We start from the raw sequence: 25,660 nt of genomic DNA on the forward strand, positions 1-25,660 counted from the left end.
TGAAAAAAATTGTGTAATTAAAAATTGAAAAACAGTTGGTTTTGAATACATAATGAATACAAAAACTGTAATATAGATTTCAGTTTTGACTTGAGTTACCATTTCAAGTTTGTACAATACCCGAAATTTCCAGCATCTCCCCATTCAACTCTCTTCGTCTGCAATCTTCACTATCTGAGTTCCATGTTCTAGAATAATTGCAATTTTTCTTTGAAATCGCTTCCTTCTAAAGCTCAGATAGAAACATTACAATGCCTAGGAATCAGACACAAGAAGCAGCCAACTTGAACAATTAAAGTGACCCTTGAGGGGCAAACAACTGAACACGAGGACTTTCATTTGGTTAAGCTGTCATGACAGCGCGTACTTTTCTGTTGTCAAAATCACCCAGGGATTTGCACATGGCTCCAATTGCTTATTCATGGCTCAAGAAATTTAACTTTAGTGGTTGCCTTAACATACAACCATCTTCACTGCTGAACTTTAACCCCACTTGCGAAAGCTTAAAATTTGAAGCTCAGACAAAGATGGATATTGCAATTTCAAGCAAAAACATGAAATGGCTATTCATATATCACTGCATAAATTAAAGCGTTGATTCCTTACCAGTGCTTCTTGCACAATAACTAAATAATAGAGGCCAATATAAAAGGAATGGAACTCAATCCGCAAGCAAGGTTCCACAGTTCAATCAGCCATTTAATACCAACACTCTAATGCCTTCTTATCAGTTCAATGGATTGGTATAAGCACCAACTGGAAATCTGATCAAACTCAGCCATGTAGCAAATGAGTAGACAAAATCAGTTTAGAGATTTCCCAAAATCCTCCATTCAAACTCGCATCTTTGGTGGCTTTCTGGTACCAATCATCTTGTTATAGAAACCCTCAGCTCCAAGAAATCAGCAACGAATCTATTGGGTTTCGTTTGTGAATATACAGATGCATCATCAATAGATAAGAATAAAAATCACAATCTAAATATGAAGCCCCATATGACCATTTTATTCAGGGACAGTTCCATCACTGCCATCAAAAACCTGGCCACACAATTAGCTTGCTTTTCTATTGTTACACTCGTCAAGTTGTGTACCACAACCATAAAAGGAAAGGTCTTTATAATATTCCACTACAAGAAAACTAACTTGACCGATTCTAGATCAATTTGAAATGGCCAAGATCTCTGCAGATATTTGGACTGGCAACCAACCTAGCTTGAAAACAGGTTGCACAAAGCCGTAAAAAATAAGCTATCATAAATAGAGTTATTACATGCACAAGGTGCTTAAAACCCTCCGCCTCAAATTGCAATATTATTTTATTGTGAATTACACCAGGGAATTCCTAGTATGATGAACTTGATTGCTACATCTTACCAGCACATATTCTACAACAGAGACACTGAACTTGCTTGCTGCAACCTTACCAGCACATAATCTACAACTGACACACCGATATCTTGAAGAATTCCCCCAGAGCTCTTGACAGTGAAGTGCTTTGAAAGTTTGAAGTTTGAACATTAGCCACCATATCATGTGATTCTTGATTATTATTTGAATGGTTAGAACTGTCAAATAATATTCCATTGAGGTCCCAATTGCATTAGAAGGAAGTCCAACTAAAGCATGCCGCTGAATATCTAAAGTCATACAGGTAGATACAATGTACAAGCATCATAGAGCAACTCAATATAAATACAATGAGAAAAGGAACCCTCTCTTCTGAAGAACCACAACATTTCTTCCATGACTAAGCAGCCATGAAATATCTAAAAATAAAAACCATAAACATCCCTGTTAAACTGATTCTGACAATGCTTCAGAGGAAGCTACAGTTTGCTCATGATGATTAGAATGATATCTGGAGCTACCCTGTTCACATTTCCCCAATACCTGCACAGTTGACGTGAAATCCTTCATAACCCACGGATGCCTTGCAACAGTCTCTAAGCTCATCCTTTTCTTCGGATCTGTGAAATCCAATAGTGGCAGCTTGATTATTATGGTGAATTTCAAAATTTGCAGCAATGCAACTCTTAAAATTAAAATCTGCTCTGTAAAACATTCAATTGAGAAAAGTCACTTACCCTTGCAAAGAAGACCTTCCAGTAAGTTTGCAAGTGCTGGATTCATATCCTCTGGAAGTACAAGTGGATCATGAACAATCTAAGCCACCACTAGTGGATCATGAACAATCTAAGCCACCACTAGTAACAACAAAATAAGTATTTCCCTCCATCCGGCCTGTTTGAAAAGTCAAAAGCAGCAGAGATTCATTTACCTTGTCATATGTGCCTTGCAAGGAGTCACCAATGAAGGGATAAGAACCTAACACCATGCAGTATAGTGCCACACCCAATGCCCACACATCAGCAATTTTACCATGATATGTCAAGCCTATTGAAAACAGGCAACAAAAATTGTCAGGCCTATTTTGACAACTGAAGTATCTGTCCTTTAACATGTGACCCTTTCTTCCTTTCCTCTGGTCTTTCATTTCATTGAACAGGCTTTTATTTACAAGAGAACAAGCATGAATTTAAAATATAATATATGTCGAGTATAAGAATGTAATCTGACAACAAACAAGATGGACAATATATCATCGAAGATATGAATACAGTACAAATTAGCAGCAATGATTGTCCAAATCTTGAGCAGACGGTATTTGTATAACTAGCAAAGTTTCAAGCACTCTACCTAGGCAACATTCTGGTGCAGTAAAAACAGGAGTACCAAGAGACCTTCGAAGCTTATCATTGCTGCCGTGTATACATCCAAAGGAACATTGGATTTTGTAAAACATTTCCTCCCAGTAATTGAATCCTCATTGTCCAACGTTAACATTTAATAAAAAATACTCACCTAACAATAGTCAATAGTAGGCATTTGTAATTGTCTATAACTATGAAATGGTGCAGTTTGAGAGGTCATGTTTAGAACACATTCACTATCAGAAAGGAAGGTACACTCAGAGAGCAACTTTCTTATCTCAAACATCCTGCTAACACTGAAGTCAGAAATCTTAACTGTTCCATCGCTGCCAACCATAAGGTTTTCTGGTTTGATATCTCCATGAAAGATATTCTGCACAGTAATTTTCAGGCTCCCAACTAAGAAAGTGGATGGAGGCAAGTCCAAATTTAACACAGTAAAAAGAAGATAAGTTTCAATATTAAGCTATTTTATTTTTCCAAAAATAGAGAGAATGATTGGTATTCTCCTTCAAATTGTTTTAGTGAAAACAAGGTATGCAATATGTAAATATTTCAAAATTTGGTAACAAAAAAATGGCAGAATCAAAGCTTGAATAAAACCTTTTATGATTTATCCAATGAAATGAAGGAAAAAAAGAACAAGATACTGAAAATAATAGTAATAGATTCTGAATTAGTTCTAATACATTCAATAATCTTGACAAAATCTTGAAAAAACTTCAATGAACAGTGCTCTTTATATGTTTCTCCCAATACAAAATTATCATTCCCTGTTCAACAAAGGTAGTGAAACGATCCCTAAGCCCGTGAATGCTTTGGACCGCTGATAAGTACAATTCTTAACTTTAGAGACGTATGAGTGAAAATTGTGACATGAGTGAGAAAGGATTTTTCTCTTCTGGAATTGGAAACAATAAATCTTACCCAATATACTATATCTTCTTCAAGTTCTTGAAGTTTTTTGGGTTGTTAGTTGTCAAGTCTCTATATGGCACAAGGTTAGCACAGCGTCCTCTGTGTAACCAAGAATTCCTTTCAATTTTCCCTCAGATTCCTCCCTATAAAATGAAATGTACCATATATAGTTAAAATGAAATACACAACCTCGAAACTTATTCGTGACAGAGATTGAATATATCCTCTTCCCTTCCTCTTCTTAGGGGGTAACTGAGACTACTTACTCAATGGTCGCCTTGATCTAGTCATAAGTGGCAGACTTCTCAAGTCCAACAGTCAAATCAACAACTGAAACATCTGGTGTGGGTACTCGGAAGGCCATTCCAGTCAACTTTCCATTGAGAGCTGGTAGAACCTTGCCAACAACCTTCAAAAATACAATCACAATTAGTAGCTGTGAGAACATAAAAGGTGATGCTGGTGGGGATTCATATTAACAAAATTAGAAGAAAAATATGCAGAACCCAACTAGATTACAGAGAATTAACCAATTGCAAGTACACAGTTAATGTTTCTCCAAAGAAATCCAATAAACAAATAAAACCTAATCACCCTAAGCATGGGACAATATGATAAAATGCGAAAATTAGGTAAGAAATAAAAAATATTAAATTCAAATGGGATCCAATGTCAAGCAACTGTGTTGTTGTGCCTACTATAAAGAAGTGGTACTTCCCATTTGCTCTCCTAACAGTCACCTAACTGTCAAGGGTAACCATAAGGATGAACAAACACCAGTGGAAAATAGAAACAGACAAGCTTAACAAAGTGGGCTTTACAAAGAGATAATTTGGATGTAAAGATAGGAAAATCGTGAGCCCTAGGTTTCGAACAACAGTGCACTTTCATGACTGCGTGAAAGTAATGGTAACAAGCTGTATTTTGTCACTTGACACGGGAAGGTGGTAGTCTCACTGTTTGTTGCTCAGGTAAGACCCTGGTCATACTAAGTTTTGTTCAGGTAAGGTCCTGATCATAACTTCCCATGAAGAGAAGACATTTCAGACATTTCAGGTTTCTCAGGGCTATCTTGAAGCAGCTGAGGTAATTTTTATACATGAAAAGAATGACCGAAAGAATTGTCTGAGAAGTAAATCAATAAAACTAACCTTATAAAGTGTTTAATGTGAATGATAATCACCAGAATAAAATATTTACTGATGGTTTTAAATATGTTTAATCATCATTGATAATTTGTTTCTTCCTACCTTAACTGCTCCTGTACTGCTAGGAATAATGTTAAAACTAGCTCCTCTGTCACCTCGCCAGTCCTTGTTTGATGGCCATCAACTATCTTCTATGTTGCTGTTTACATACAGAAACATAAGTCAATGCAGCTTGCAAACGCCTTGTATCAATAAGATTCAAGGGCATAATACTAGTTCATAGTAAGTGTACCTGTGATGGAATGGACAGTTGTCATGAGACCTTCAACAATGCCAAACTTGTCATTGATTACCTGCCAGAGAAAACATAGTGTTTTTGTTCTCTTTTAACATATAGTTCCTCCCCAACAATATGTAATTTTTCTCATATAAAGACACCTATACAATGAAAACTGTGATAATTTAGTAAAAATATCATTGCAAACCTTAGCCAAGGGAGCCAAGCAGTTAGTAGTACAACTTGCATTTGAAACAATGTTCAAATCAGATTTGTATTGGTGCTCATTAACCCCAACAACAAACATAGGCGCATCCTTGCTTGGAGCTGAGATAACAACTTTTTTAGCACCTGCCTATTAGAAATCAACAAAAAAATTTTATTATATGGGGTCCAAATTGTAATTTCCATTGTTGCACTTTATACCGTTTGAAATTTACAAAATTAGATATGTTAATAGCCTTTAGGGAGGGAGCGGTATTACATGTGACAACTCCTTAGTTACCTCAAATATCATTTATCAACTTTTAGGTACATTGTATTTTTAACTAGTAGCATGTCGGATAAACTTTGAAGGAAAAAATCAATTATAATTGAATTGTGGAATGGTAATATTCAAACCTTCAAGTGAGCAGTTGTTTTCTCTTTGTCGGTGAAGACACCTGTGGATTCAACCACATACTCTGCGCCGACCTCACCCCATGGTATTTCCTCAGGATTTCTACAGTTTTCAAACCAAAATGTGAATAGTTAGACAAATGGGAACAAATAGACAATGTCAGCACTTACACTCTGTTCATGCCTAAGCTCAAGCAATAATTGACCTAAGAAACTCTCATTGATCTCCATAAACAAGTGTTTTACCTGAAACCGAACATAGCAACAGATTTTTCTCCAAAGAGTAAAGTTTTTGAGTCTTTGACCTTGACTTCATGATGCTTCCACTGTCCGTGGACACTGTCATACTTGAACATATAATTCTGAAAAATAACAGAGGCACATAAATTACTGCAGAGATCTTGAGTGGGCAAAATATGGTAGAAGAAAGCTATCAAACAAGTTAATAAAATCTTCCTATCCCAGTTTGTCCGTAAAACATAAATGCTGTTGGGAATAAATCGAAGAAAAAAAAATGCAAAATGAAGAACAATCTTCAGGTAGACGATCCAAAATTCATCAAGAGAATGATGTGCAGATATGCCTAAATTTCAATGAAGAATTCCTCCTAGATAGATAAATAAGGAAGAAGAGAAAAATTGCTCATTTAAAAGGACTTTAGCAAAGAATAATGTATATATTACACAAGCGGACTTTGCCAAAGAATAATGTATTCATTATGCAAATGAACTCAAATATTCTTGAAAGATACCGTATATAATGATCGAGCAGGATTTGAAGAAAGCAAATCAAGCCTTGATAACATTTCTGGCTTAACAGAGTGGGCTTTACAAAGAGATAATTTGGATGTAAAGATAGGAAAATCATGAGCCCTAGGTTTCGAACAACAGTGCACTTTCATGACTGCGTGAAAGTAATGGTAACAAGCTGTATTTTGTCACTTGACATGGTAAGGTGGTAGTCTCACTGTTTGTTGCTCAGGTAAGACCCTGGTCATACTAAGTTTTGTTCAGGCAAGGTCCTGATCATAACTTCCCATGAAGAGAAGACATTTCAAACATTTCAGGTTTCTCATGGCTATCTTGAAGCAGCTGAGGTAATTTTTTTACTTGAGACATGCTATTGCCAAATCTCCTTGCTCATGTAGGGAGGGAGCGGTATTGCATGTGACAACTCCTTAGTTACCTCAAATATCATTTATCAACTTTTAGGTACATTGTATTTTTAATTAGTAGCATGTCGGATAAACTTTGAAGGAAAAAATCAATTATAATTGAATTGTGGAATGGTAATATTCAAACCTTCAAGTGAGCAGTTGCTTTCTCTTTATCGGTGAAGACACCTGTAGATTCAACCACATACTCTGCGTCGACCTCGCCCCATGGTATTTCCTCGGGATTTCTATAGTTTTCAAACCAAAATGTGAACAGTTAGACAAATGGGAAGAAATAGACAATGTCAGCGCTCACACTCTATTCATGCCTAAGCTCAAGCAGTCACACTCTATTCATGCCTAAGCTCAAGCAGTAACTGACCTATGAAACTCTCATTGATCTCCATAAACAAGTGTTTTACCTCAAACCAAATATAGCAACAGATGTTTCTCCAAAGAGTAAAGTTTTCGAGTCTTTGACCTTGACTTCATGATGCTTCCATTGTCCGTGGACACTATCATACTTGAACATATAATTCTGAAAAATAACAGAGGCATAGAAATTACTGCAGAGATCTTGAGGGGGCAAAATATGGTAGAAGAAAGCTATCAAACGAGTTAATAAAATCTTCCTGTTTCAGTTTGTCCGTAAAACATAAATGTTGTTGGTTATCTTAGAATGAGAAAACCTTGGAAGAGATAAACAGGTTTTATTTACCCTTTTATTAGATTGCGAGTCCCATAACTGTACAACAAAATTATTCAACCCAACGGCAATTTGCGTCCCATCGAGTGCCCAACTAATGCTGGTAACGGGGCCCTCTTCTTCATCTGCAATCAGAAGCTCAGATATAGAGCTATCAGAAGCATGCCACAAGTATATAGTGTTGTTCAGGGCTATGGACAAAACATTGGTGGAACTCCAATCCAATAGATTCAAGTAATAATCATCCAGAACGTCGTGCGCATCCAGGGTTCTATCTGCAGACTGCAATCAACATGGATAAGTTAAATTACTAGGTGAAAAAAAAGGGACAAAGGACAATGGTCCTCAGATAGGCATATCCAGTGTACTAATAACAAAAACCCCAAATACTATGTAGTTTTTGTGGTGTCCGAAGAGTATATCAATGGTTAAAAAAAAAAATGTTATCATGGCTTTGTTTGCAAAGGGGTACTTTTCCTGTACTGAAATGATTTCTAACATCATTCTGTTATAAAAAAAATTAAGAAATTGGAATGGGTGTGGTAGCGATTTCAGCGTTACAAATGAAAAAGAAAAAAATCTGTGTAGCACATTCCTCCATATGGGATAATGCTGCAATTGAAAATAGGATCAAGGGCTTTGATTCAATAACGAGTAAACATCAATGGTATTCAAGATTTGATTATGGAATATCTAGTGAAAATGACTGTAAAAAAATATGAAATCCAGGCCTACCTGAGCAATATATCTGCGTGCTCTTCTAGAAATAGGGAAATTAGCTAGCACATTTTCTTGTGAAGCCTGGGAAATAGTCGATGATTTTCCATTGAAAGAAAGAATTCTGTAATTGTTGTCCGCAGCACGGGCATTCTTCAATAAAGTGGCTGCCATCTCCTTCTTGTATGCTTTTCTGGAAGAGGAGGGGGAAGGGGAGAGGACATGGGTATCATCACTGTCCTTTTGCTTCTGCGTGATCATGAATCTAGCTACCTCCAAATCGATGGATCCTCTTGCCGGGATAAATCTGTCGCTCTGTGATGGAAAAAACAATAAAACCAAATCCTGATTCACACTTCCAACTGAACGTACCAAAAAAGGGTATCCACTTAAAAAAAATTCGATGGTTGAGCAGAGAGGCTGATAACCTGTTGCCCCCTAGCCACATTTCACTGTAATAAACCCAATTGAGGGAATGACATGTTTGCAGCATATAAATTATCTGTAAAAACAAGGAGAGAATGCATACGCTGTGTTTATTCATTGAAGCACCCTGTTTCTGCAGAGGACGGAGACATCGCTCCCCTGTGGAAAAATTTCCTCTGATCGTTGCTGGCGGTCTGAGTGGCATCTGTTTCTTTTCATATGTATTTTTGCGCGCTGCCAGGGTCGATGTGGTGTTCTGCTTGCGAGGAAACAGTATCGAGGCTTCGATGTGTTCCATGGCAAAGGCATCTTGCCGCTGCTATTGAGCAGACTCTCTGGTCCTTGAAAATTCATGAACCGTTTCAGTTTCATGAACCGTTTCAGTTTTGGATCAACAATCAAACTTTGTTCAATCGTCTAACACCACAAATCCACGGTTAACAATAGGACACGGCGACGGCTGGGGCAATTCATTTCAAAGGGAAACGCCTTACGACGTAACTAGCAATTGTCCCAAAAGGTACAAAGATAGGCCTATAGGATTATTAAATTGGAATTGTTGAATTTTTCTAGAAGAGATGTTGGTTCAAACCTAAAGGATGAGCAATTTGGGATGGCTAAAGGCTTTCTAATTGTTTTTTATTATAGTAAAATTTGATAATTCATTGGTTTTACTTTCAAAAGCTTGAAGGAATTTGAAGAGCATCTATAGAATTGTTTTGTGGAATTTGATCCCAAAATCATTGATTTGTATATACATACTAAATGAAATGTTAATTGGTTGAAACCCTACACAAATGTTTGATATAAGCAAATAAGCTGGAAATTTCCATTATTCAGAAAAATTGTAGTACCCAGAAAAAACCAGACCCTTCAAATTGAGCATTAAAAATGCTATTGCGTTAAAACCTTCAAACTTGGTGGTAACCCTTCAAATTTGGGTAGAACACTGAGAACAAGTATTTCTTCAAATTTGGGTAGAACACTGAGAACAAGTATTTCTTCAAATTTGGGTAGAACACTGAGAACAAGTATTTCTATCTTTTACATGAGAACATTTTTATTTGAGAACGAGTGTTTCATTCTTTTATTTAAAGAGTAATTTGGTTGGAAAACTGAGAATAATGATTCCTGAAAACTGGGAATGAGGGTTTCATGAAAAATCAGAACAGAGTGTTAAGCAGTTAACCGTGAAACTCTTCAACCAACATGTGTTGTAAACTGACATGGTGGCCGAGATGCACTAAATTGACAATGATTTGGCCACATGGGAAGAAGACATAAAAATTCACAGTTAACCATGAAACTCTTCAACCAACATGTGTTGTAAACTGACACGGTGGCCGAGATGCATTAAATTGATAATGATTTGGCCACATCGGAAGAAGACATAAAAATTCACACTGGATAACGAAACATGACACTTGAAGATTTTCTTCAAGTCATCATTAAATTGACAAAGTGGCCGAGATGCACTAAATTGACAATAATGAGTTAGCCACATTGTGGCTCGCCGAGTGTGGCCACGACGAGACTGCAACAACAAACTGACAATGAATTGGCCATATGGAAAGAATGAATAAAATTTAACAAACTGACAATGAATGGGCCATATGGAAAGAATGAATAAAATTTCACAAGGAATAAAAATGAATACTAGCTAAAACTGCACCATCACAAAAACAATGGCAAAACAATTTTCCAAAAGAAACTTCCCACCTAAGCATTGCAACAACTTGCACTTTTGCAAACAGATTGCTTACAACTATTGCGCATTGCAAACTAATCTCTTCCTAAGTATTCAAAAACAAAATTTTCCGAACAAATTGATACAACCACTAAACATTCCATAATCACTCAGTTCAGTCCGACAGATAAACAGTCAGGCAGATAAAATCCATGCAAATATTCAAGAACATATTTTTGCTAACACATCGCAAGACTGCACAAAATGGTAGATTCAGCCTTGCTGATAAAATCCATCCAAATATTTAATAACATAATTATAAATACTCATTGCTCACAACCGTAGTGGATTTGTAGAATAATCGCTTCAGCCTAGCAAATAAAATCCATCCAACTATTTGTAAACTTCAAAGTCAATTATTAAAAAACATATAAACAAGTTCCACTCTGAAGAATTTTGGCAAATGTACAGCCCTCTCTTGCAGACAAGATAAAACAGCCCAACAGCCCTCTCTTGCAGACAGGATAAATTATTGTTCAACAACCAGTTTTATACATGAAGACACATATAGCACTTTAACATTGATAAAAGACATCGTCATACAACATCTTGTATTGCGGTCGATTATCAGTGAAAAGTAATAGAAAGTGCAGAATATTATCAGTGTAAAGTAATAGAAAATGCAGAATATAAATCACGAAGAATGTGGTCTACCGAAAAACAAATTAAATTTATACATGAAGACACATATAGCACTTCAACATTGATAAACAATAATTATACTGTATAATAATGAAGAGCTTAACAAGCATCAACATGCAGTATGGGTTCAAAAAACATGGCTTCGAATGGCAAAAAGTTCCATATTAATAAGCAGCTACAATTAGCTCGAGTCGACCCATTCAATTAGAAGTCATAAATCCACAAAATCCACTGTAGTCAATGTAAACTTCAATTATACGACATTACATTAGAAGTCATAAATCCACAAAATCCACTGTAGTCAATGTAAACTTCAATTATACGACATTACAGAATCCTGCAATCTACAATGCGTTTCTACAAAAAGCTTCCTTCATCAAATATATGTACATGCTACAGAATTCTCCCCCAGAAAAATCCGACCTTTACAAATCATCACCGTGAAAACAGGCCTAGGCCCTTTCCCCACGGATACGCCTTGCAAGTTGAATGTCTTTCAGCACGATGGTCACCCTCTTCGCATGTATGGTGCAGAGGTTAGTATCTTCAAACAGACTGACAAGATAGGCCTCTGCAGCCTCCTGAAGTGCCAAGACAGCATGACTCTGGAATCACAGATCCGTCTGAACACAATAAAACAAAATAATTAGACAAGTACCACCGCCAGAACAAAGTACCAAGCAATTCATTTAAATGGGTCGCCAATTAAGCTAACATTTTAACGAGAAAGGTGACAAGTTACCTTGAAGTCCTGGGCAATTTCCCTCACAAGCCTTTGAAATGGCAGCTTCCAAATTAGCAACTCCATGCTCTTCTGATACTCGATTAAACAATTTGCAATAAGATACATATACTATAAAGAAAACATTGTAAACATATCGATAGAATCCGAAGCAAATTTAAACTGCGTGTACATAACGAAGAGCAACTGTTCCGGGATGATATCTATGAGGCTTCTTCACACCTCCGGTCGTGGGAGCAGATTTACGAGCAACCTAATTTAAAAAAGGAGCTTCAGAATAAAATGCCACAATAAAAACAACACGCCTCAATTAACTCCACCAAAGATGCAACGGAAGAAATATAGGAAAGCCGTTACCTTTGTTGCGAGCTGCTTCCTTGGAGTCTTTCCTCTGGTAGATTTCCGTGCTGTCTGCTTCGTACGAGCCATGATTCAAGGAAAAGAGCGATCTACAGCACAGAGAGCAAGAACGAAAGCATAAGACCAAAGCCCAAACATCAAAACAGAAAATCCAAAACCACAACAAAAAATTACTATCAATCTCTTTCAAAAAAACCACTTTTAGGCAATGCAATCGCGATCACACCGCCTTAAATAAAATGGAGATTTTCCCGTACTAAACCCTCGAAAACAAATTTGAAGAACAAGGAAAATAGGAAATCAAAGCAGACATATACTCTGAGACAAACTAAAATGGAAATAAAACATGGATCCTAACCCAAGAACAACCACAAACCCTAGGAAACCAAGAGAATTCACTAATTCAAGAACAATCTGACATAGACTTATGAAGTTGGAATTGTTGAATTTTTATAAAAGGTCGGGCCACCTTCTGGGCGGCTATTTATTTCAAAGCAAACCAATCAACATGGTGCTACCAATCAGCATGGTGCTTATCGAAAAATGTTGATGAACTACATTAGATAGTAACCAAATTACTGGAAGTCGGAAAAATGAAATGCTCGACACATTCAACAATAAGGCTCAATGCACTGTAGCAAAAGAAAGCAATCACGTTGTTATCTTACTCCAGATATGTTATATGAAAACATGAAAATATTCATTATCATTGTCAATGTTTTGTATTATATGATATAACATGCTCGACACATTCACTATTCTGCTTGAATTCAAATATGTAATTGATAGCACACAGTTAAAAGGCTAAAATGTCCATACCAACTTTCTGTATTGCAGTGAAAAAAAGGGCTTTCAAAACAAAACCTGCTTGATTTTTATGTAGGAAACCAAAAAAATTTGACTAACACTGTCAATTCTTGTAGGCATTAACCTTTGCTACACCACATTAATGCACAGGCTTATGCACAAAGGAAATGAATTATAAACAGAATTTAAACAAGCAAAAGAAACAACATACCTACCCTGATAAGTGAACAAAAATGCAAAAGCCTATCATCCAAAACCTGCAATTAAGCTAAATAATATCAATGTCGTCATGTCATATCATGTACATGAATGGATGATTGAGTTTAACTGAAAGATGAGAGTAGTAAACGATTAAGATTTTGCGGGGAGTCAATACCCCAACCAGTACCCTTGCATGGTGGTAAAACTTGTGCAAACATCATGTTTGTTTGATAATTGTATTGCCAAGGAAAGAAGCTTTGTCTGGCTGGTTTCAGTTTTGTTTACCACTTGGCAAGGATATATGTGGTGCGTTCTTGACTCCACTACGCATCCTTCATGAATTTTTTTCAGTTACATATATCATGTGATCTCAGTAATCCCATTGCTGTCCATCCCAAGACAAAGGTGAAAGCAGGCAGGAGGAGGTGGTTGTGGCTGTTACTATGAGGGACAAATCAACACCCAGCTCAATGCGAGCAAATTGGTGTTGAGATCCCCTCATAACTGCCTAGTGCCAATGCCAACTCCCCTTACCTTGCACGTTAAACATTGATTGGCATGGACCAAACAAAAACAAAAAAGCTTATGGGGACACAAAAAAACTAGACAGTGAGGATTAAGAGGGAGAGATTTATGTCAAGCATCTTCACAGTGCAGAGCTACCTTGATTTTCTGCACGGTACAGGATATGAGGTTGTTCACTGTCTCCACTTATTCTACTGTGAGTTTGGCTGTTGGCAAGCTGTTGACTAATATCTGGAATGCAACTGTTAAGATCCTCCCACACGGGGGCTGTTGACTCCAACGCCCTTTCCAGTAGGGTTTAGTGCAAGGGGCCTGCATTCTGGTCCGTCTGGAAGAATGGCAAAGCCAGAGGGTAAGAGGGCAACATAAGCTGGATCACCCCCACTCATAACCACATGCATGGCTGGGATGTCCACTGGAGCATAAACTACAAGAGACCCCGATGCATCTGTGCAAGTCTCTTGCAGGATCAACATGTTGCTGCTTTCGTTGGAATTCATGGCCTAAAATCGAAAACATTCACAGTTAAGGTTAGGGTTTCATGAGAGGAATTATTCTCCAAGAAGCATTTCGAAGAAAAAGAAAAGGAACATATGCTTGCTCTTAGAAGAGAAACACAGTTGCCAGGATCTTGTCCTTTCAGAATGTGAGCCATTTCTTGCATTGGACCTCCATTTGACAGTATATCCCACTGCTCCAGTTTTTTTTTTTTATTAGTGGTCAGTAGAGAGTACTGGCTGTGGATGAAACGAAACAGAAAAAACAATGCCATGCTATGAATTATTGAGTCCAATTATTCCTTACCTCGCTTCTGAGTCTCTCATCCCTCAAGAAATCAAATAATCTTTGCGGAGAAACAGGAAGCCACACTGATGTGGCCGCGCTCAGCACGACACCAGGTGGCTCTCCAGGGTCATCGACGCTCTTTCTTGTCATAACACGAACATCGTCATCAATGTTACCAGAGAGCTTATTCCAGGTGTGTACAGTCGACGCACTCACTCCAGCACAGAAACTGTCCGTCATGCGTTGCGCAAGTCTCAACATGCTGCGACGCCCATTGGGAGTCGGTATGGCTATGCAGATGAATGCATTCCTCATAATTAGTGTCGTAAGATGAATTTTAGGAAAACAATTGTGTTTTCAAATTTAGTAAAAACTTAGATTGGCCAAAATTGCTAAGAAACACTTCACTTATCATAAAAAAACATAAAAGCTTACTCCACTCATAAAAGCTTACTCCAACCATCATCAAGAACCTAAATTTACCCATCATCAAGAACCTAAAAAAATTTAGATAACCGCCCTGATATATTTTCTACATCTGGTTGTTCTCTGTGCGATAAAAAAGAAAAGAAAAGGGCATCACTGTGGCTCTCACCCGTGGGATCTCTTGCTGAAACGTTCGTTGTTGCTATGAGAATAGCAAGGCACTCACACTGACGTTTTAAAGTTGCCAGCCAGCGCTGTGCTCCAAAAGCCATCCCGGAATTTAACAGAGAACGGTAAAGCCTGTGCACTCCACGAACATCATACTCCGCATGCTCTACCCATGTCACCTGATATTTCATCAAACACATATACATTACATCTGAGATTAATTGGTTACTGTACCCGCCTGATAATTCCTATTCCCCATTATCAGCGATATAGGATTCGGGCACAACCTTGGAATACCCGTTGGGCATGTCCTGAATCAAACAACCAGAAGGCAACCTCCTGCATTTCATAAATCCCGCAGGCGAATTATCTCGAAGGCCATCAACAGATACATCCACCACTGCCCATACGCCCTCAGCGTGCTGTTTGCAGAATCGAAGAAAGTAAACCTCTCGAGCAGGAACCAACGGTGAAAGCACTTGCAATTCTGCATACATCTGCAAGTCACAGAAAACTGCATCTTAGTAATCAGAACGTAAAACAAAATGGTAATTGAAAAAAAAATACCCCACAATAATCCTAGAAGCTTACCAGTTGCAGTGCACCGTTCCTTGTCCCGCCCATTCCGCTCGATATTACATCGACTGTGGCTGCCCTGGATATCATGCAGGGTAACATTTCCTTATACCTATTCGCCATTAGAAACATGGGAATACAGGTAACCTGATGAGTGCATGCTTGCCAGATGTGATGCGCTGCGAGGATAATGAATCGGTAACATTACATAGTGGCATACAGGGATAACTAACTTCCAGCATATAATGATCCGACTTACAATGCGCAACCGCCTATAATGATCGGACGGAAGAGATTCTTTTAATCGTCTAACACAATGGATCAACGGCTCAAGGCATTACACAGTGGCATACAGGGAAGTTAATCTCAAAGGGAAACGCCTTACGGCATAATAATCTCCATTTGAGATTTATCAAAACTTTTTTTTATTAGCCATCGATTGTTCTAGATCATCCTTCTAAGCAGCCTATAATAATAATACCAGGAAAAAAAACTACTGCAGTGGGCTAATCGTTAACTGACTCGCGCCTTTCCCCTTAAACCCGTCGGCTAATCATAAACTAAATCGCTTCTTTCCGGTCGTCTTTTCAGGTATGATTTTTGACCAAATATGGCGTTCTAAATGGTAATAATTACAACTTTCTTACAAAAACAATTGCGATTTAAACTCGTTTTTTCGGAGTTTTCGAATCGATTCAAATTTTAGTTTGCATGACTCATGAAATTCAAAGATTTATTGTTCGCTAAATTCTGATTCCCTTTTTATCTTTTCGCTTCCAAAGCAGGAGCCAGTTAAAAGATTTAAAGATGAGTTCTCTCCTCCCCTCTTGCTGCTTGATACATTTCTTTTTATTTAGAGAGTTATTTTTAAGTAAATCTGGGCCATTATATTCAATCAGAGTTATAAATTTGATGAGAAGCAGATAATCATTGTTAGGTTGGGCACTTTCGTTCTGAGTTTAATGTTTAGTAGATAATATTAACCATGTCAGACCTGGAAAATGTCCTCTCTGCACCTAGCATATTTGGAATGTGAGATATAGAAATTAAAGTGGTAACATTTAATATCTTATAATATTTCTCTACTTAAAAAGTACTCTCTATATAAAACAGCTCATAATAAGAAAATTCAATTGTTGAATTGAGGCTTCTGTGATCCATAACAATTATAAGAAGAATTTCGGCATAAATCACATGTAGAAAACCTTTGTCGACGCATTTCGAACCAACCAGTGTGGTTCATCGTCAAGACAAGTTGAATGAACAGATCTCGCTTTGCATATTAAATAGATAGGGCAGAACATTCTAGACCAGGTAATGGCTATAATGACAACGACTAGATTTGACCGGGAAACGGCTAGTTGACTTAGATAAGGGTTAAAAACTTTATTAAATAAGTTAATATTCTTATTAAAATACGAAATGGATCATTTTATAATTATAAATATATATTAGAATAAGTAAATCATAAAATAAATTAATCTAAAATTGTTAGTTATCAAAGTTATTATAAATATTAGTTAGTTGATGATGATGATGATGATGATGGTGGTGGTTAACGTCCCCCCTGAGACCAAAAATTGGTCTATCGGACCTAAAAACAAATTATTTAATTTGATTTAAGATTTTATTCCTATGCTCAAAAAGCTTGGAGAGAAGCCTTCCGAGCTCACTATAATTTTGACATTGTAAAAGGCTAGGAAGGTTGGTATTGTAACAAAGATTGTGAAACTGAGATCTAATGTGGTTGTACGCGGGGCACTCTAAGAGGAAGTGGTTTTCATCCTCGATGTTCCTATTCTCACAAATATGGCAGATCCTTTCCATCCATGGTGTTTTAGGAACTACCCAACGACTTGTTTCACTATGGAGCTCATGAGAATTCGTTCTAATCTTTGCTATATTAATTTTCGTCTTTGAGCTAGTTAAAATAGAGAGATACTTTTGATCTTCTAGGGTGGGGTTGATGACCTTCTTATAATAACTTAATTTTCTTTTAGCCGCTAAATCTTTCTCACACCACATTTTTTCTTTGAACTTAGAAATAAAAATATCTTTAATGTTATTTATGTCTTGCAATGCATCATTCTCGTTGATCTCCCAATAGTTTAACCAGGCCCTTGTGTCTTTACGCCACCCCCGATTGAGCCTTAGGTGGTTTTGGCTAGAATTTAAAGCTAGCTTAGGAAGTCTATGATCGTCTATGTTATTGAGTTTGTGCTTGTATAGCAGAAGCCTAATCATAGCTAGGCTCTCAATAGGGGAAAGACCCGCTTCTATAAGGAGAATAGGATAGGGTGTATTACTTTTAATTTTCAGGTTATAAGTTATAAAACGCTTCTGGATTTGCTCAATCTTTCTCCATGATTCTCTGGAGATGCTACAACCCCAAACCTCACAGCCATATAAGATAACAGGACTGACTAAAGTTTCAAAGAGGAACTTCTTTTTATCCCACATTACAAGGTTTGTTGTTTTACAATTATTTTGAAGACCAAAATAAGCTTTCCATCCCCCATTAATCCTTTTCTCAATGCTATGGTTCCAGTTGAGCTTGTGATGAATATCAATTCCTAGGTACTTGCAAGAATACACTTCCTCTAAGTTATTATTGTCATACATAAAATTAGCATAAGTGTCCTTCTTGGATTTGATAATCATAACTTTTGTTTTGTCAGTGTTAACAGTCATACCCATGGTAGAGCAGAAATCCTTAAGAAGCCTGAGTTGCTTATCAAGATCAGATGGGCACCTTGCCAAAAGAACAATATCGTCAGCATAGAGAAGAAGGATGATGACTATCCCAGCTAAGATCGTGCCATCACATCCTGCTTCCTCTAAGTAGCCTTCAAGCTTATCGATGTAAATGCCAAATAGGGTAGGGGAGAGGGGGCAACCTTGTTTAACTCCGATGTTACACTTAATATCTTTCGACCACCCCTCATTGCTCTTTAGCTTGGCAATTACATTCTCATATAACCTTATAGCGGCAGCTCTTAACTCGAGAGGAACCTTTAGCTCTTCTAATCTATTCCAAAGGTTGTATCTAGGAACCATATCGAAAGCCTTTCTAAAGTCCACAAAGCAACAAAATAAATTGGATTTATCATTACGACATTCCTCCGCAATGATCCTAAGCGTAACGAGGTGGTCTGTTGTTTAGTGATGCCTTCTGAAACTTGCTTGGCCTTTAGCCCGCTTACCTTCACTTTCAAGCCATATGCTTAACTTCTTTTCCAAAATACTACCATATAACTTGGCTAAGAGAGGGCTAATCATAATTGTCCGATAATTAGAGGGGTTATTTGCATCCCCACTTTTAAAAATAGGGATAATGAGGCTCTCAGTCCAAGGTTTAGGGAACCCTTGCTTGACTGCTTGATTGAAAAGCTTGTGAATGTGGGGATGAGGAAATGACCTCCAATTTTTAAGATTTTCGCCTGGTAACCTTCAATGTCCTTAGCTTTCCCATTAGCGAGGCGACTAACCCCAAACTTAATGTTTTCTAAAGAGAAAACTTCTTTCGTTGTAAGCAGGGTTTCCAAATTATCCATGACATTTGGAGATTCATAAAGCTTTTTAAGATAGGAATTCCAATCGTGAAGAGCAATTTTATTATTATCTTTAGTCTTCCTAGTCAGAATCTGCCTCCAAAATTTCTTAGGAGCTACCTTAGAGAGGTGTAAGATATTCTCCTGTCTTTGACGAATGTACTGCCTCTTTTTCCTTTTAGTTAGGACTTTGTATATTTTTATCTTATCCATTTTAAGAGATTCATCAACAGCTTCCTTAATTGCTCTCCTCGCACTTTTACAATCTTTGTCATACCATGGATTGGTTTTGCTATTTCTTTTATTATTTGAAACTTCAATTGAGAACTTATTAATAGAATATGAGAGGGTTGTAGTAAAATTATGATAGAGGTCTTCTATGTTGTCTATACTAGATAGAGGAAGAAAAATAGTTTTAAATTCATTTAGAAAGAGATCATTTTTATTTCTATCAAATATTAAGTTCTTTTGGCTGTAAGTATTATTTTCTGTGGGAACTCTATCCATGACAAAATTGAGAGTTATAAGTAAAGGCCAATGATCAGAGTCAGGTTCATGGTCATTTAAGATGTCAAAATTTATTATTTCGTTGTATAATGGGAGATCGGAAATAACGTAGTCTACCACGCTGCTACCAAGTCCATGGATGCAGGTCATCTTGATGGAATTGGGCCATTTCCTTAGACCATTGCAAATTATGAGATCCTGAGCACTACAAAGCTTGACTAGCTCCAACCCAAACAAATTTTCCCCGAGGTCTTCATAGCTCCTTTTGTACCTATCAGCCAAAGTAGGGTCTTCGTCTAACCAAAGAGGATTAGGGTTGGAATGATTGCTTAGAATAATAGCTTGGTTGTTTGAAGTTCGAGCATTAAAGTCACCTATTAAAAGGATATTACCATCATTCCTTAAGCTAGAAATATCATTATCTAAACCATTGTAAGGGTTAGTTTTATCTAGATTCTTCTTCTTATAGAAGTTAGAATTGATGGGGGGAAAATAACATATTGCTATGTAGGACTTTTTATTATTAATGTCTCTGATCTCTATCCAACTATATTGGTTGTGAGGGTCATTTTTATAAATCCTAGCATGGGGGGAGATGTTCTTCTTAATGTAACAAGCTATTCCCCCAATGCCTCTATGGGAGGATCGCTTGTTCCAGGTAGACCATAGCGTAAAGCCATCTATGTTAGGGACCTTAGATTCTTCGTGCTCCCAAGTTTCAACAAGCAAAATAATATCAACAACATTTGAAATTCAACTTAGCTTGGGGCCTTTGTTCCATGGGAAGCCCCGACAGTTCCAACAAAGGATCCGGAGCATGTTTAATTGCTATTGATTACTATCTTTTTGGTTTCTATCTCGAATAAAGGCTTTTCTATCTCTGATTATTGCCCATTTTCCTTCCTTTCTAGCTTCTTTTACCTTTTGAACCTCCTTTCTTAATTCTGCTTGATCTTCTGGAATGAGATCTTCATTTATGAATATTCACGTTCCTTTTAGACTTGAGGTTTTACTAAGTATGTCGTACTTTTTTTCCACTGGAAAAATCGTAATCTTTCATTAACTTGAAAAATTACATGTTGTAGATGCACTGTGCATATGCTATAGAGTCAGTCAGCCTTCTGTGGGCTCAGTATATGATCTATAATATCAGTATATAACCAGAAACATCACGCAGGATGTTCGTTTATAGTTGTTCTATTTATATGTACATATTAGCCACGCAGGGCTCTGTAGAAAAGATTCTGTCCACTGTATACAAAAACAGTCCAAAGATATCAAAAAATTTTGTTAGATATTGCAGCTCATGGGCTAAACGCCCTATGGTAATGCGGGTCTATATAAGGTCGATGATAGTATTGGTATGCATTTGACCCGTGCTGCTCCTGGATCATCCACTCTCCTCGGGGTAGTGTCGTGGCCTCCTTGGAAAGTTGGTCGGCACTGCTGTTGTGTTCCCTGTAGATATGATTGCAAGTGATGTCAATAAAATGAGCCTTCAATATATTTATTTCATCCAATATGTTACTGAGTGTATGTGTGTGGCAGACAGTAATATTGTTGAACCAATCTATGATGATCTTCGAATCTCCAAAAATATGAATGTTCATGCAATTATGTCCCAATGAGAAATGCATGAGATGACGAAGAGTGATGAGTTCAGCAAAGTTGTTTGAGCCAGTCCCCAAACCCATCCGGACTTTATAGAAATGTTGATCGCTGATGTATAAGATAAAACCACCCCCACATCCCTGCTGCTGGGCAGCACCATCAAAAAAGGCCCAAGGAGTACGTTTATCGATATGCGGAGGGTCGCGGGGTCTTCGGGTGCGCGGTTGGGGAGGCTCAGGCATATCATTATAAGCCGATATAATAAGAGCAGATAGATGCGGCCAGCTCACGGGTTTATCATCAAATATAGACCGATTCCGAGCCAACCAAAGGTACCAGCTGATAATGATGGGAAGGCTCTATTGTTTAGATCCTTTGTGACTGTTATACCATGATTCCCAAGCTCTGTTAATATCATCGCCTTCCCAAGAGCCCAAAAAGTGTATAGATGTGGATACGGTGTGCCATAGATTTGTCAAAGCTGTGCAATTCAGGAACAGGTGAAGAATCGATTCTGTTGCGCTTTTACATAGAGTGCACCAGGTAGGCCCGTAGATAGCTCTGTGCATAAGGTTTTCACCTGTGGGAACTATACCTTTTAGGATACACCAGAAAAAGAGTTTTGTCCGTGGAGGCGCAGTGAGCTTCCATATTGCCTTCCACCAAAATGAGATCTGATCCGGTACCTTATGATATATCAACGTTAAATAGCCCATCTTTGGTGTATATATTCCATTCTCAGATTGATGCCAAATTAGTTCATCCGGACCCTGTTTGATTCAGTGTTTTAAAAACCGTTTTCAAAAACCGGTTACCGGTCAAACCGGCCGGTTAGCAACGCTGCCGGTCCGAACCGGCCAAAAAACTCGGTTTGATAGGGCATTTCACCTTTTTTCAGCCCTAACCGGTGAAAACCGGCCGGTTTAGGACGGAACCGGCGTATCAAACCGGCCGGTTCCATCCTAAACCGGCCGGTTTTTGGCACGCCCACCGTAAAGTTAAAAATTCATATTTTTCACTTTGTTTCAGGGGTTTTGGGGGGAAACTAAGGGTGTTTCAACCCTAACAATGTTTTTTTTTTCTAAATAAGACTGAGCTATTATATTACAGCAAGAGCAAAAATTACATCAGCAGTATTACAACAGGGCCGAGGCCCTGTAAAACTTGTCCTGGGACAGACAGTAGACTCAGGAGTATTCATTCCATGATTACAAAAGATTGAGACCAGAGCGACACTCATGTAACCGACACATGGACTGAAGCACAAGGAAACTGAAACAACAGAAACACATGGAGGAAGAGACAATAGTAGATAACCGACACCGTAACAGAGATGGACAGAGATACATAGTGACAAAGTGCCAACACATATATGATCGCGAAGGGAGCTGACAAAGAGAAAAATTCATGCTTTGAAACCTGGAGCGCGAGCTGGGCATGCTAATCTTCTTTAGTAGTTTGCGGTTCGTCCTCCATCTTGCAGCAGGGAGGCTGGTGGATGGCCTTACCAGCATTGCGCTGCACAGGTTCACTCGGGCCTGCTCCAGGATCTTGTACAGGCCTCAGCATATCAACGGCGGGAAAATTCCATGTCCACTGTGGGTACAATCCCAGGAATACGCGAAGGGTTGGCACGAGGAGCCTCATCTTCACCCCATGGATTGCTGCAATGCTCCACTGAAACTGTTACGAAGAAAGTGGAATTGGACAAAGTGCATGGAAGGCGGTATCTTACTATTGGGTGCTCAGTGTGCCCACATTCCATTCTCTCTGGAAGTTCCGCCATTCTGCCCGGGGGCCTTCCCCTCGGTCGTCTGCGTTCAGGAGATTCTTCAATTGAGGAAGAGGGAGAAGGGGCTCTACCACTGTAGCTGCCACGTCGACTGGTTCCCCTTTGGCGTTCACGCTGCATACTTAAAATGAGCGGGTGACGAGTGTGCTCACGCGGATTGTCCCTCTGAACCAGACTCCCAATCCTCCAACTAGACTGCAGATAGCAGGTTTGCAACACCGCCAATCTCCCAGGTTCGCAACCAGACTGCACGTATGCCCTCCAATTGCCCAAATCTATGGCCTCTAAACCATCACAGTCGCTCTCAGAGCCTGAATGAGAGCCGAAACAATGAGCCTCCGCCACTTCCCTCAAGACTAGAACAGGAGCAGACGAGAAATGCGGGAGAATGTCCGAGAACTTCCGGCTATGAAGCGCCATGTTCCGTTTCTCAAGGCGGACAGTAAATGTCGAAGGGACGCCTCTGCAATGAACCATAACTCTCCTCCTTAAATGCTGCATGCTGGAATAGTTAGGGCGAGTCCTCCTGGTGTACGTGGCTTGTCCGGGCGGACACATGCCCTGCTGACAAGCCATGAGCCTTGTGTAGCTAACAACCACCCGCATCCGGGGGGAGAAGATCCTTTTGCACCAAGGTGATGCAGTCTTTTTTAAGTTGTTCATCTTCAACTATGTCCAGGGATCCTGAAAAGTATGTTGATGTCGGAGAAACTCCTTGGTTAGCCAGTCTATCGGCTACCTGATTTGCTGTTCTTCGCACATGCTGAAAGGTAAGGCTATGTGGATTTTTAAGCTTTGCTTCCAAGGATTCCAACCTGCTTAGAAGTCTCCAGCTGGTTGCTACTTTGTCCGCTGTTGTTCCTGCTTGGATTTTCTTGGCTGCATTGATTAGGATGAGAGAGTCGCCTTCTACTTCAAGTGGAAAGAAGTGAAGTTGCTCTGCGAAACAGATCCCTTGCCAAAGTCCTTCCATTTCCGCTACATTGTTAGTATCTTTGCCGAGAGAGCCATAATAGATGTGCATAGGTGCTCCTGTATGACTTCTGATGATTCCTCCATAACCTGCCGGACCAGGATTACCCTTTGCTGCTCCATCAAAGTTGAGCTTGAAAGAGTTGATAGCTGGTGGGGACCATGAGGACGGGGAGGTGGGGCTGCGAGGGGGACGAGTGATGACCTTTGCAAAGGCTGAAAGGTCAAGATTCCATTCTTTAAAAATATCCCTTTCTTGTTGCGCTTCTGGCATGTCAGTGTCATACCAGGTTCTTATGGCTAAGGTTTCCTGGATATTTCTTTTGTAGATAAGCCACAGAGCGTCTATTGTCCGGGAGGTGTTGTTGAAGATGCGTGAGTTACGCTCTTTCCAGAGAAGCCAGTACAGAAAACCTGGAATTAGATCCCATAAGGTATTGAGAAGTTGACTTCGGAATGGGTTCTTGTCCCAGTTCCTAATATTGTCCGTTACATCCTCGCCTCTTGGTGCTGCTCTTTTATTGCAGTTCTCCACCCTCTCCCAGAGCTGCTTTGCTAGTGGACAGGTCTCCATTAGATGGCTGATTGTCTCAGTGTGAAGATTGCAGTTTGGGCATCTAGAGGGCCCAATGAATCCTCGTTTTATCAAGTTATCCCAAGTAAGTATACGCCTTTTACTGAGCAACCATAGGAAGGTTGAGATTTTGGGCCAAAGCCCTGGAAGCCAGACTCGTGCCCAAATTTGGTCTTGATTCCCTTGGTTGTTTGAGTAGCGCAACTGATGTGCTTCTTTAGTGGTGAATGTGCCTTTGTGCTTGTGACCCCATCTGAGCTTGTCCTGCTGGTTGGAGTAGCGTATTCTGCGTTGTGTGAGTTCCTGGTCCAAGTCTGAGTATGTTTCGCCTTCCCAGTCCCTTTGCCAGCTGTTTGCGGGTCTCCATGTTTGGTAGTCTTGATGCTGCGTTTGCTGCCAGAATTGATGCACTTGAGTGAGGTTTTCTTGCTGCATATACGATTGCCAGAGTGGCATCTGGAATAGATTTGCCAGCTTGGGGAGCTGCTGCCACGAATCTTCCCAGAACTTAGCTGACGTGCCAGAGTGTATTTCCCAAAAACTATGTTCCTGTATGAAACGGCTGTGTATCTTAGCAGCATTCCAGATTGGAGAGCCTTGGGCGATGGAGTTGATTCTGATGAGATCTTGCCATTGACTTCCCATAGCATACTTTGCTTGCCATAAGCGGGCCCAAGGTGAATGAGGCTTGGAGAGCCAGTTCCACCACATTCGGGCTCCCATGGTGTTGTTACTTTGAAGTGGATCTCGAAGCCCTAGTCCGCCCTCTGTTTTGGGTTTGCACACATCTTTCCAATTCACGAGGGCCCATTTTCGATTTCTGCCCGTGGAGCCCCAGAGGAAGTTGCGCTGTAGGTTGCGAATGGCTTTAAGGACCCATTTTGGAGCTGCCAGAGTGGAGAAGAGGTACAGCGGCATAGCTTGAAGGACAGACTTGATCAAGACCAATCTGCCTGCCATGTTGAGAGCACGAAAGGTCCACGAAGAGAGTTTTGAT

General features: G+C 39.1%; 3 protein-coding genes and 1 pseudogene across 6 annotated transcripts; all 4 read right to left on the reverse strand.

Annotated features, from left to right (window-relative positions):
- Nucleotides 1-1,741: 1,741 nt before the first annotated feature.
- On the reverse strand, nucleotides 1,742-3,822 carry LOC149258957 (serine/threonine-protein kinase GRIK1-like). Its single transcript, XM_089416927.1, has 5 exons — nucleotides 3,641-3,822; nucleotides 2,700-3,086; nucleotides 2,281-2,396; nucleotides 2,087-2,165; nucleotides 1,742-1,969 (listed from the first exon to the last, which is right to left on the reverse strand). Exons 2-5 carry the CDS (start codon nucleotides 2,803-2,805, stop codon nucleotides 1,797-1,799), a joined length of 474 nt encoding a protein of 157 aa, XP_089273053.1. The 5' UTR covers nucleotides 2,806-3,086; nucleotides 3,641-3,822; the 3' UTR covers nucleotides 1,742-1,796.
- Nucleotides 3,823-4,879: 1,057 nt separating this feature from the next.
- On the reverse strand, nucleotides 4,880-11,131 carry LOC149258958 (uncharacterized). 3 transcript variants are annotated; one of them, XM_089416906.1, is made up of 10 exons: nucleotides 8,780-11,131; nucleotides 8,269-8,565; nucleotides 7,546-7,815; nucleotides 7,250-7,365; nucleotides 6,976-7,075; nucleotides 5,921-6,036; nucleotides 5,678-5,777; nucleotides 5,265-5,411; nucleotides 5,072-5,132; nucleotides 4,880-4,978 (listed from the first exon to the last, which is right to left on the reverse strand). In XM_089416906.1, the coding sequence occupies exons 1-10, from the start codon at nucleotides 8,972-8,974 to the stop codon at nucleotides 4,971-4,973; spliced, it is 1,410 nt and encodes a 469-aa protein (XP_089273032.1). In that variant the 5' UTR covers nucleotides 8,975-11,131; the 3' UTR covers nucleotides 4,880-4,970. The 3 variants fall into 3 exon arrangements, 1 of the variants encoding a protein (XP_089273032.1); XR_016257153.1 differs by lacking the exon at nucleotides 5,265-5,411 and having other exon boundaries at nucleotides 4,881-4,967; nucleotides 5,072-5,217; XR_016257152.1 differs by lacking the exon at nucleotides 5,265-5,411 and having other exon boundaries at nucleotides 4,885-4,970; nucleotides 5,072-5,217.
- Nucleotides 11,132-11,517: 386 nt separating this feature from the next.
- LOC149258959 (histone H3.3-like) lies at nucleotides 11,518-12,236 on the reverse strand. The gene is made up of 4 exons (XM_089443369.1): nucleotides 12,165-12,236; nucleotides 11,980-12,060; nucleotides 11,808-11,879; nucleotides 11,518-11,670 (listed from the first exon to the last, which is right to left on the reverse strand). The coding sequence occupies exons 1-4, from the start codon at nucleotides 12,234-12,236 to the stop codon at nucleotides 11,518-11,520; spliced, it is 378 nt and encodes a 125-aa protein (XP_089299495.1).
- A 1,437-nt stretch (nucleotides 12,237-13,673) lies between these two features.
- LOC149258960 (homeobox-leucine zipper protein ANTHOCYANINLESS 2-like) lies at nucleotides 13,674-16,014 on the reverse strand (annotated as a pseudogene). The gene is made up of 6 exons (XR_016257157.1): nucleotides 15,672-16,014; nucleotides 15,368-15,577; nucleotides 15,082-15,259; nucleotides 14,505-14,776; nucleotides 14,296-14,391; nucleotides 13,674-14,203 (listed from the first exon to the last, which is right to left on the reverse strand). The product of XR_016257157.1 is annotated as a homeobox-leucine zipper protein ANTHOCYANINLESS 2-like (transcript).
- Nucleotides 16,015-25,660: the final 9,646 nt, after the last annotated feature.

This window comes from Pinus tabuliformis, chromosome 6, assembly GCF_031772625.1.
Source record: "Pinus tabuliformis cultivar Carrire ecotype Pingquan chromosome 6, CPIR1, whole genome shotgun sequence".
Classification (NCBI taxonomy): Eukaryota; Viridiplantae; Streptophyta; class Pinopsida; order Pinales; family Pinaceae; genus Pinus; species Pinus tabuliformis.

Coding starts and splice junctions, on each gene's coding strand:
- LOC149258958 (XM_089416906.1), bottom strand. CDS start 8,974: ATGGAACACATCGAAGCCTCGATACTGTTTCCTCGCAAGCAGAACACC. Junction 7,816..8,268: donor CACGCAGATATATTGCTCAG/GTAGGCCTGGAT, acceptor TGTTGATTGCAG/TCTGCAGATAGAACCCTGGA. Junction 5,778..5,920: donor GTTGCTATGTTCGGTTTCAG/GTAAAACACTTG, acceptor TGAAAACTGTAG/AAATCCTGAGGAAATACCAT.
- LOC149258959 (XM_089443369.1), bottom strand. CDS start 12,236: ATGGCTCGTACGAAGCAGACAGCACGGAAATCTACCAGAGGAAAGACT. Junction 12,061..12,164: donor GGAAGCAGCTCGCAACAAAG/GTAACGGCTTTC, acceptor TTTTTAAATTAG/GTTGCTCGTAAATCTGCTCC. Junction 11,671..11,807: donor AAATTGCCCAGGACTTCAAG/GTAACTTGTCAC, acceptor CTGTGATTCCAG/AGTCATGCTGTCTTGGCACT.
- LOC149258957 (XM_089416927.1), bottom strand. CDS start 2,805: ATGTTTTACAAAATCCAATGTTCCTTTGGATGTATACACGGCAGCAAT. Junction 2,397..2,699: donor TGCACCAGAATGTTGCCTAG/GTAGAGTGCTTG, acceptor TGTTTTCAATAG/GCTTGACATATCATGGTAAA. Junction 2,166..2,280: donor TGCAAGGCACATATGACAAG/GTAAATGAATCT, acceptor GTGGTGGCTTAG/ATTGTTCATGATCCACTTGT.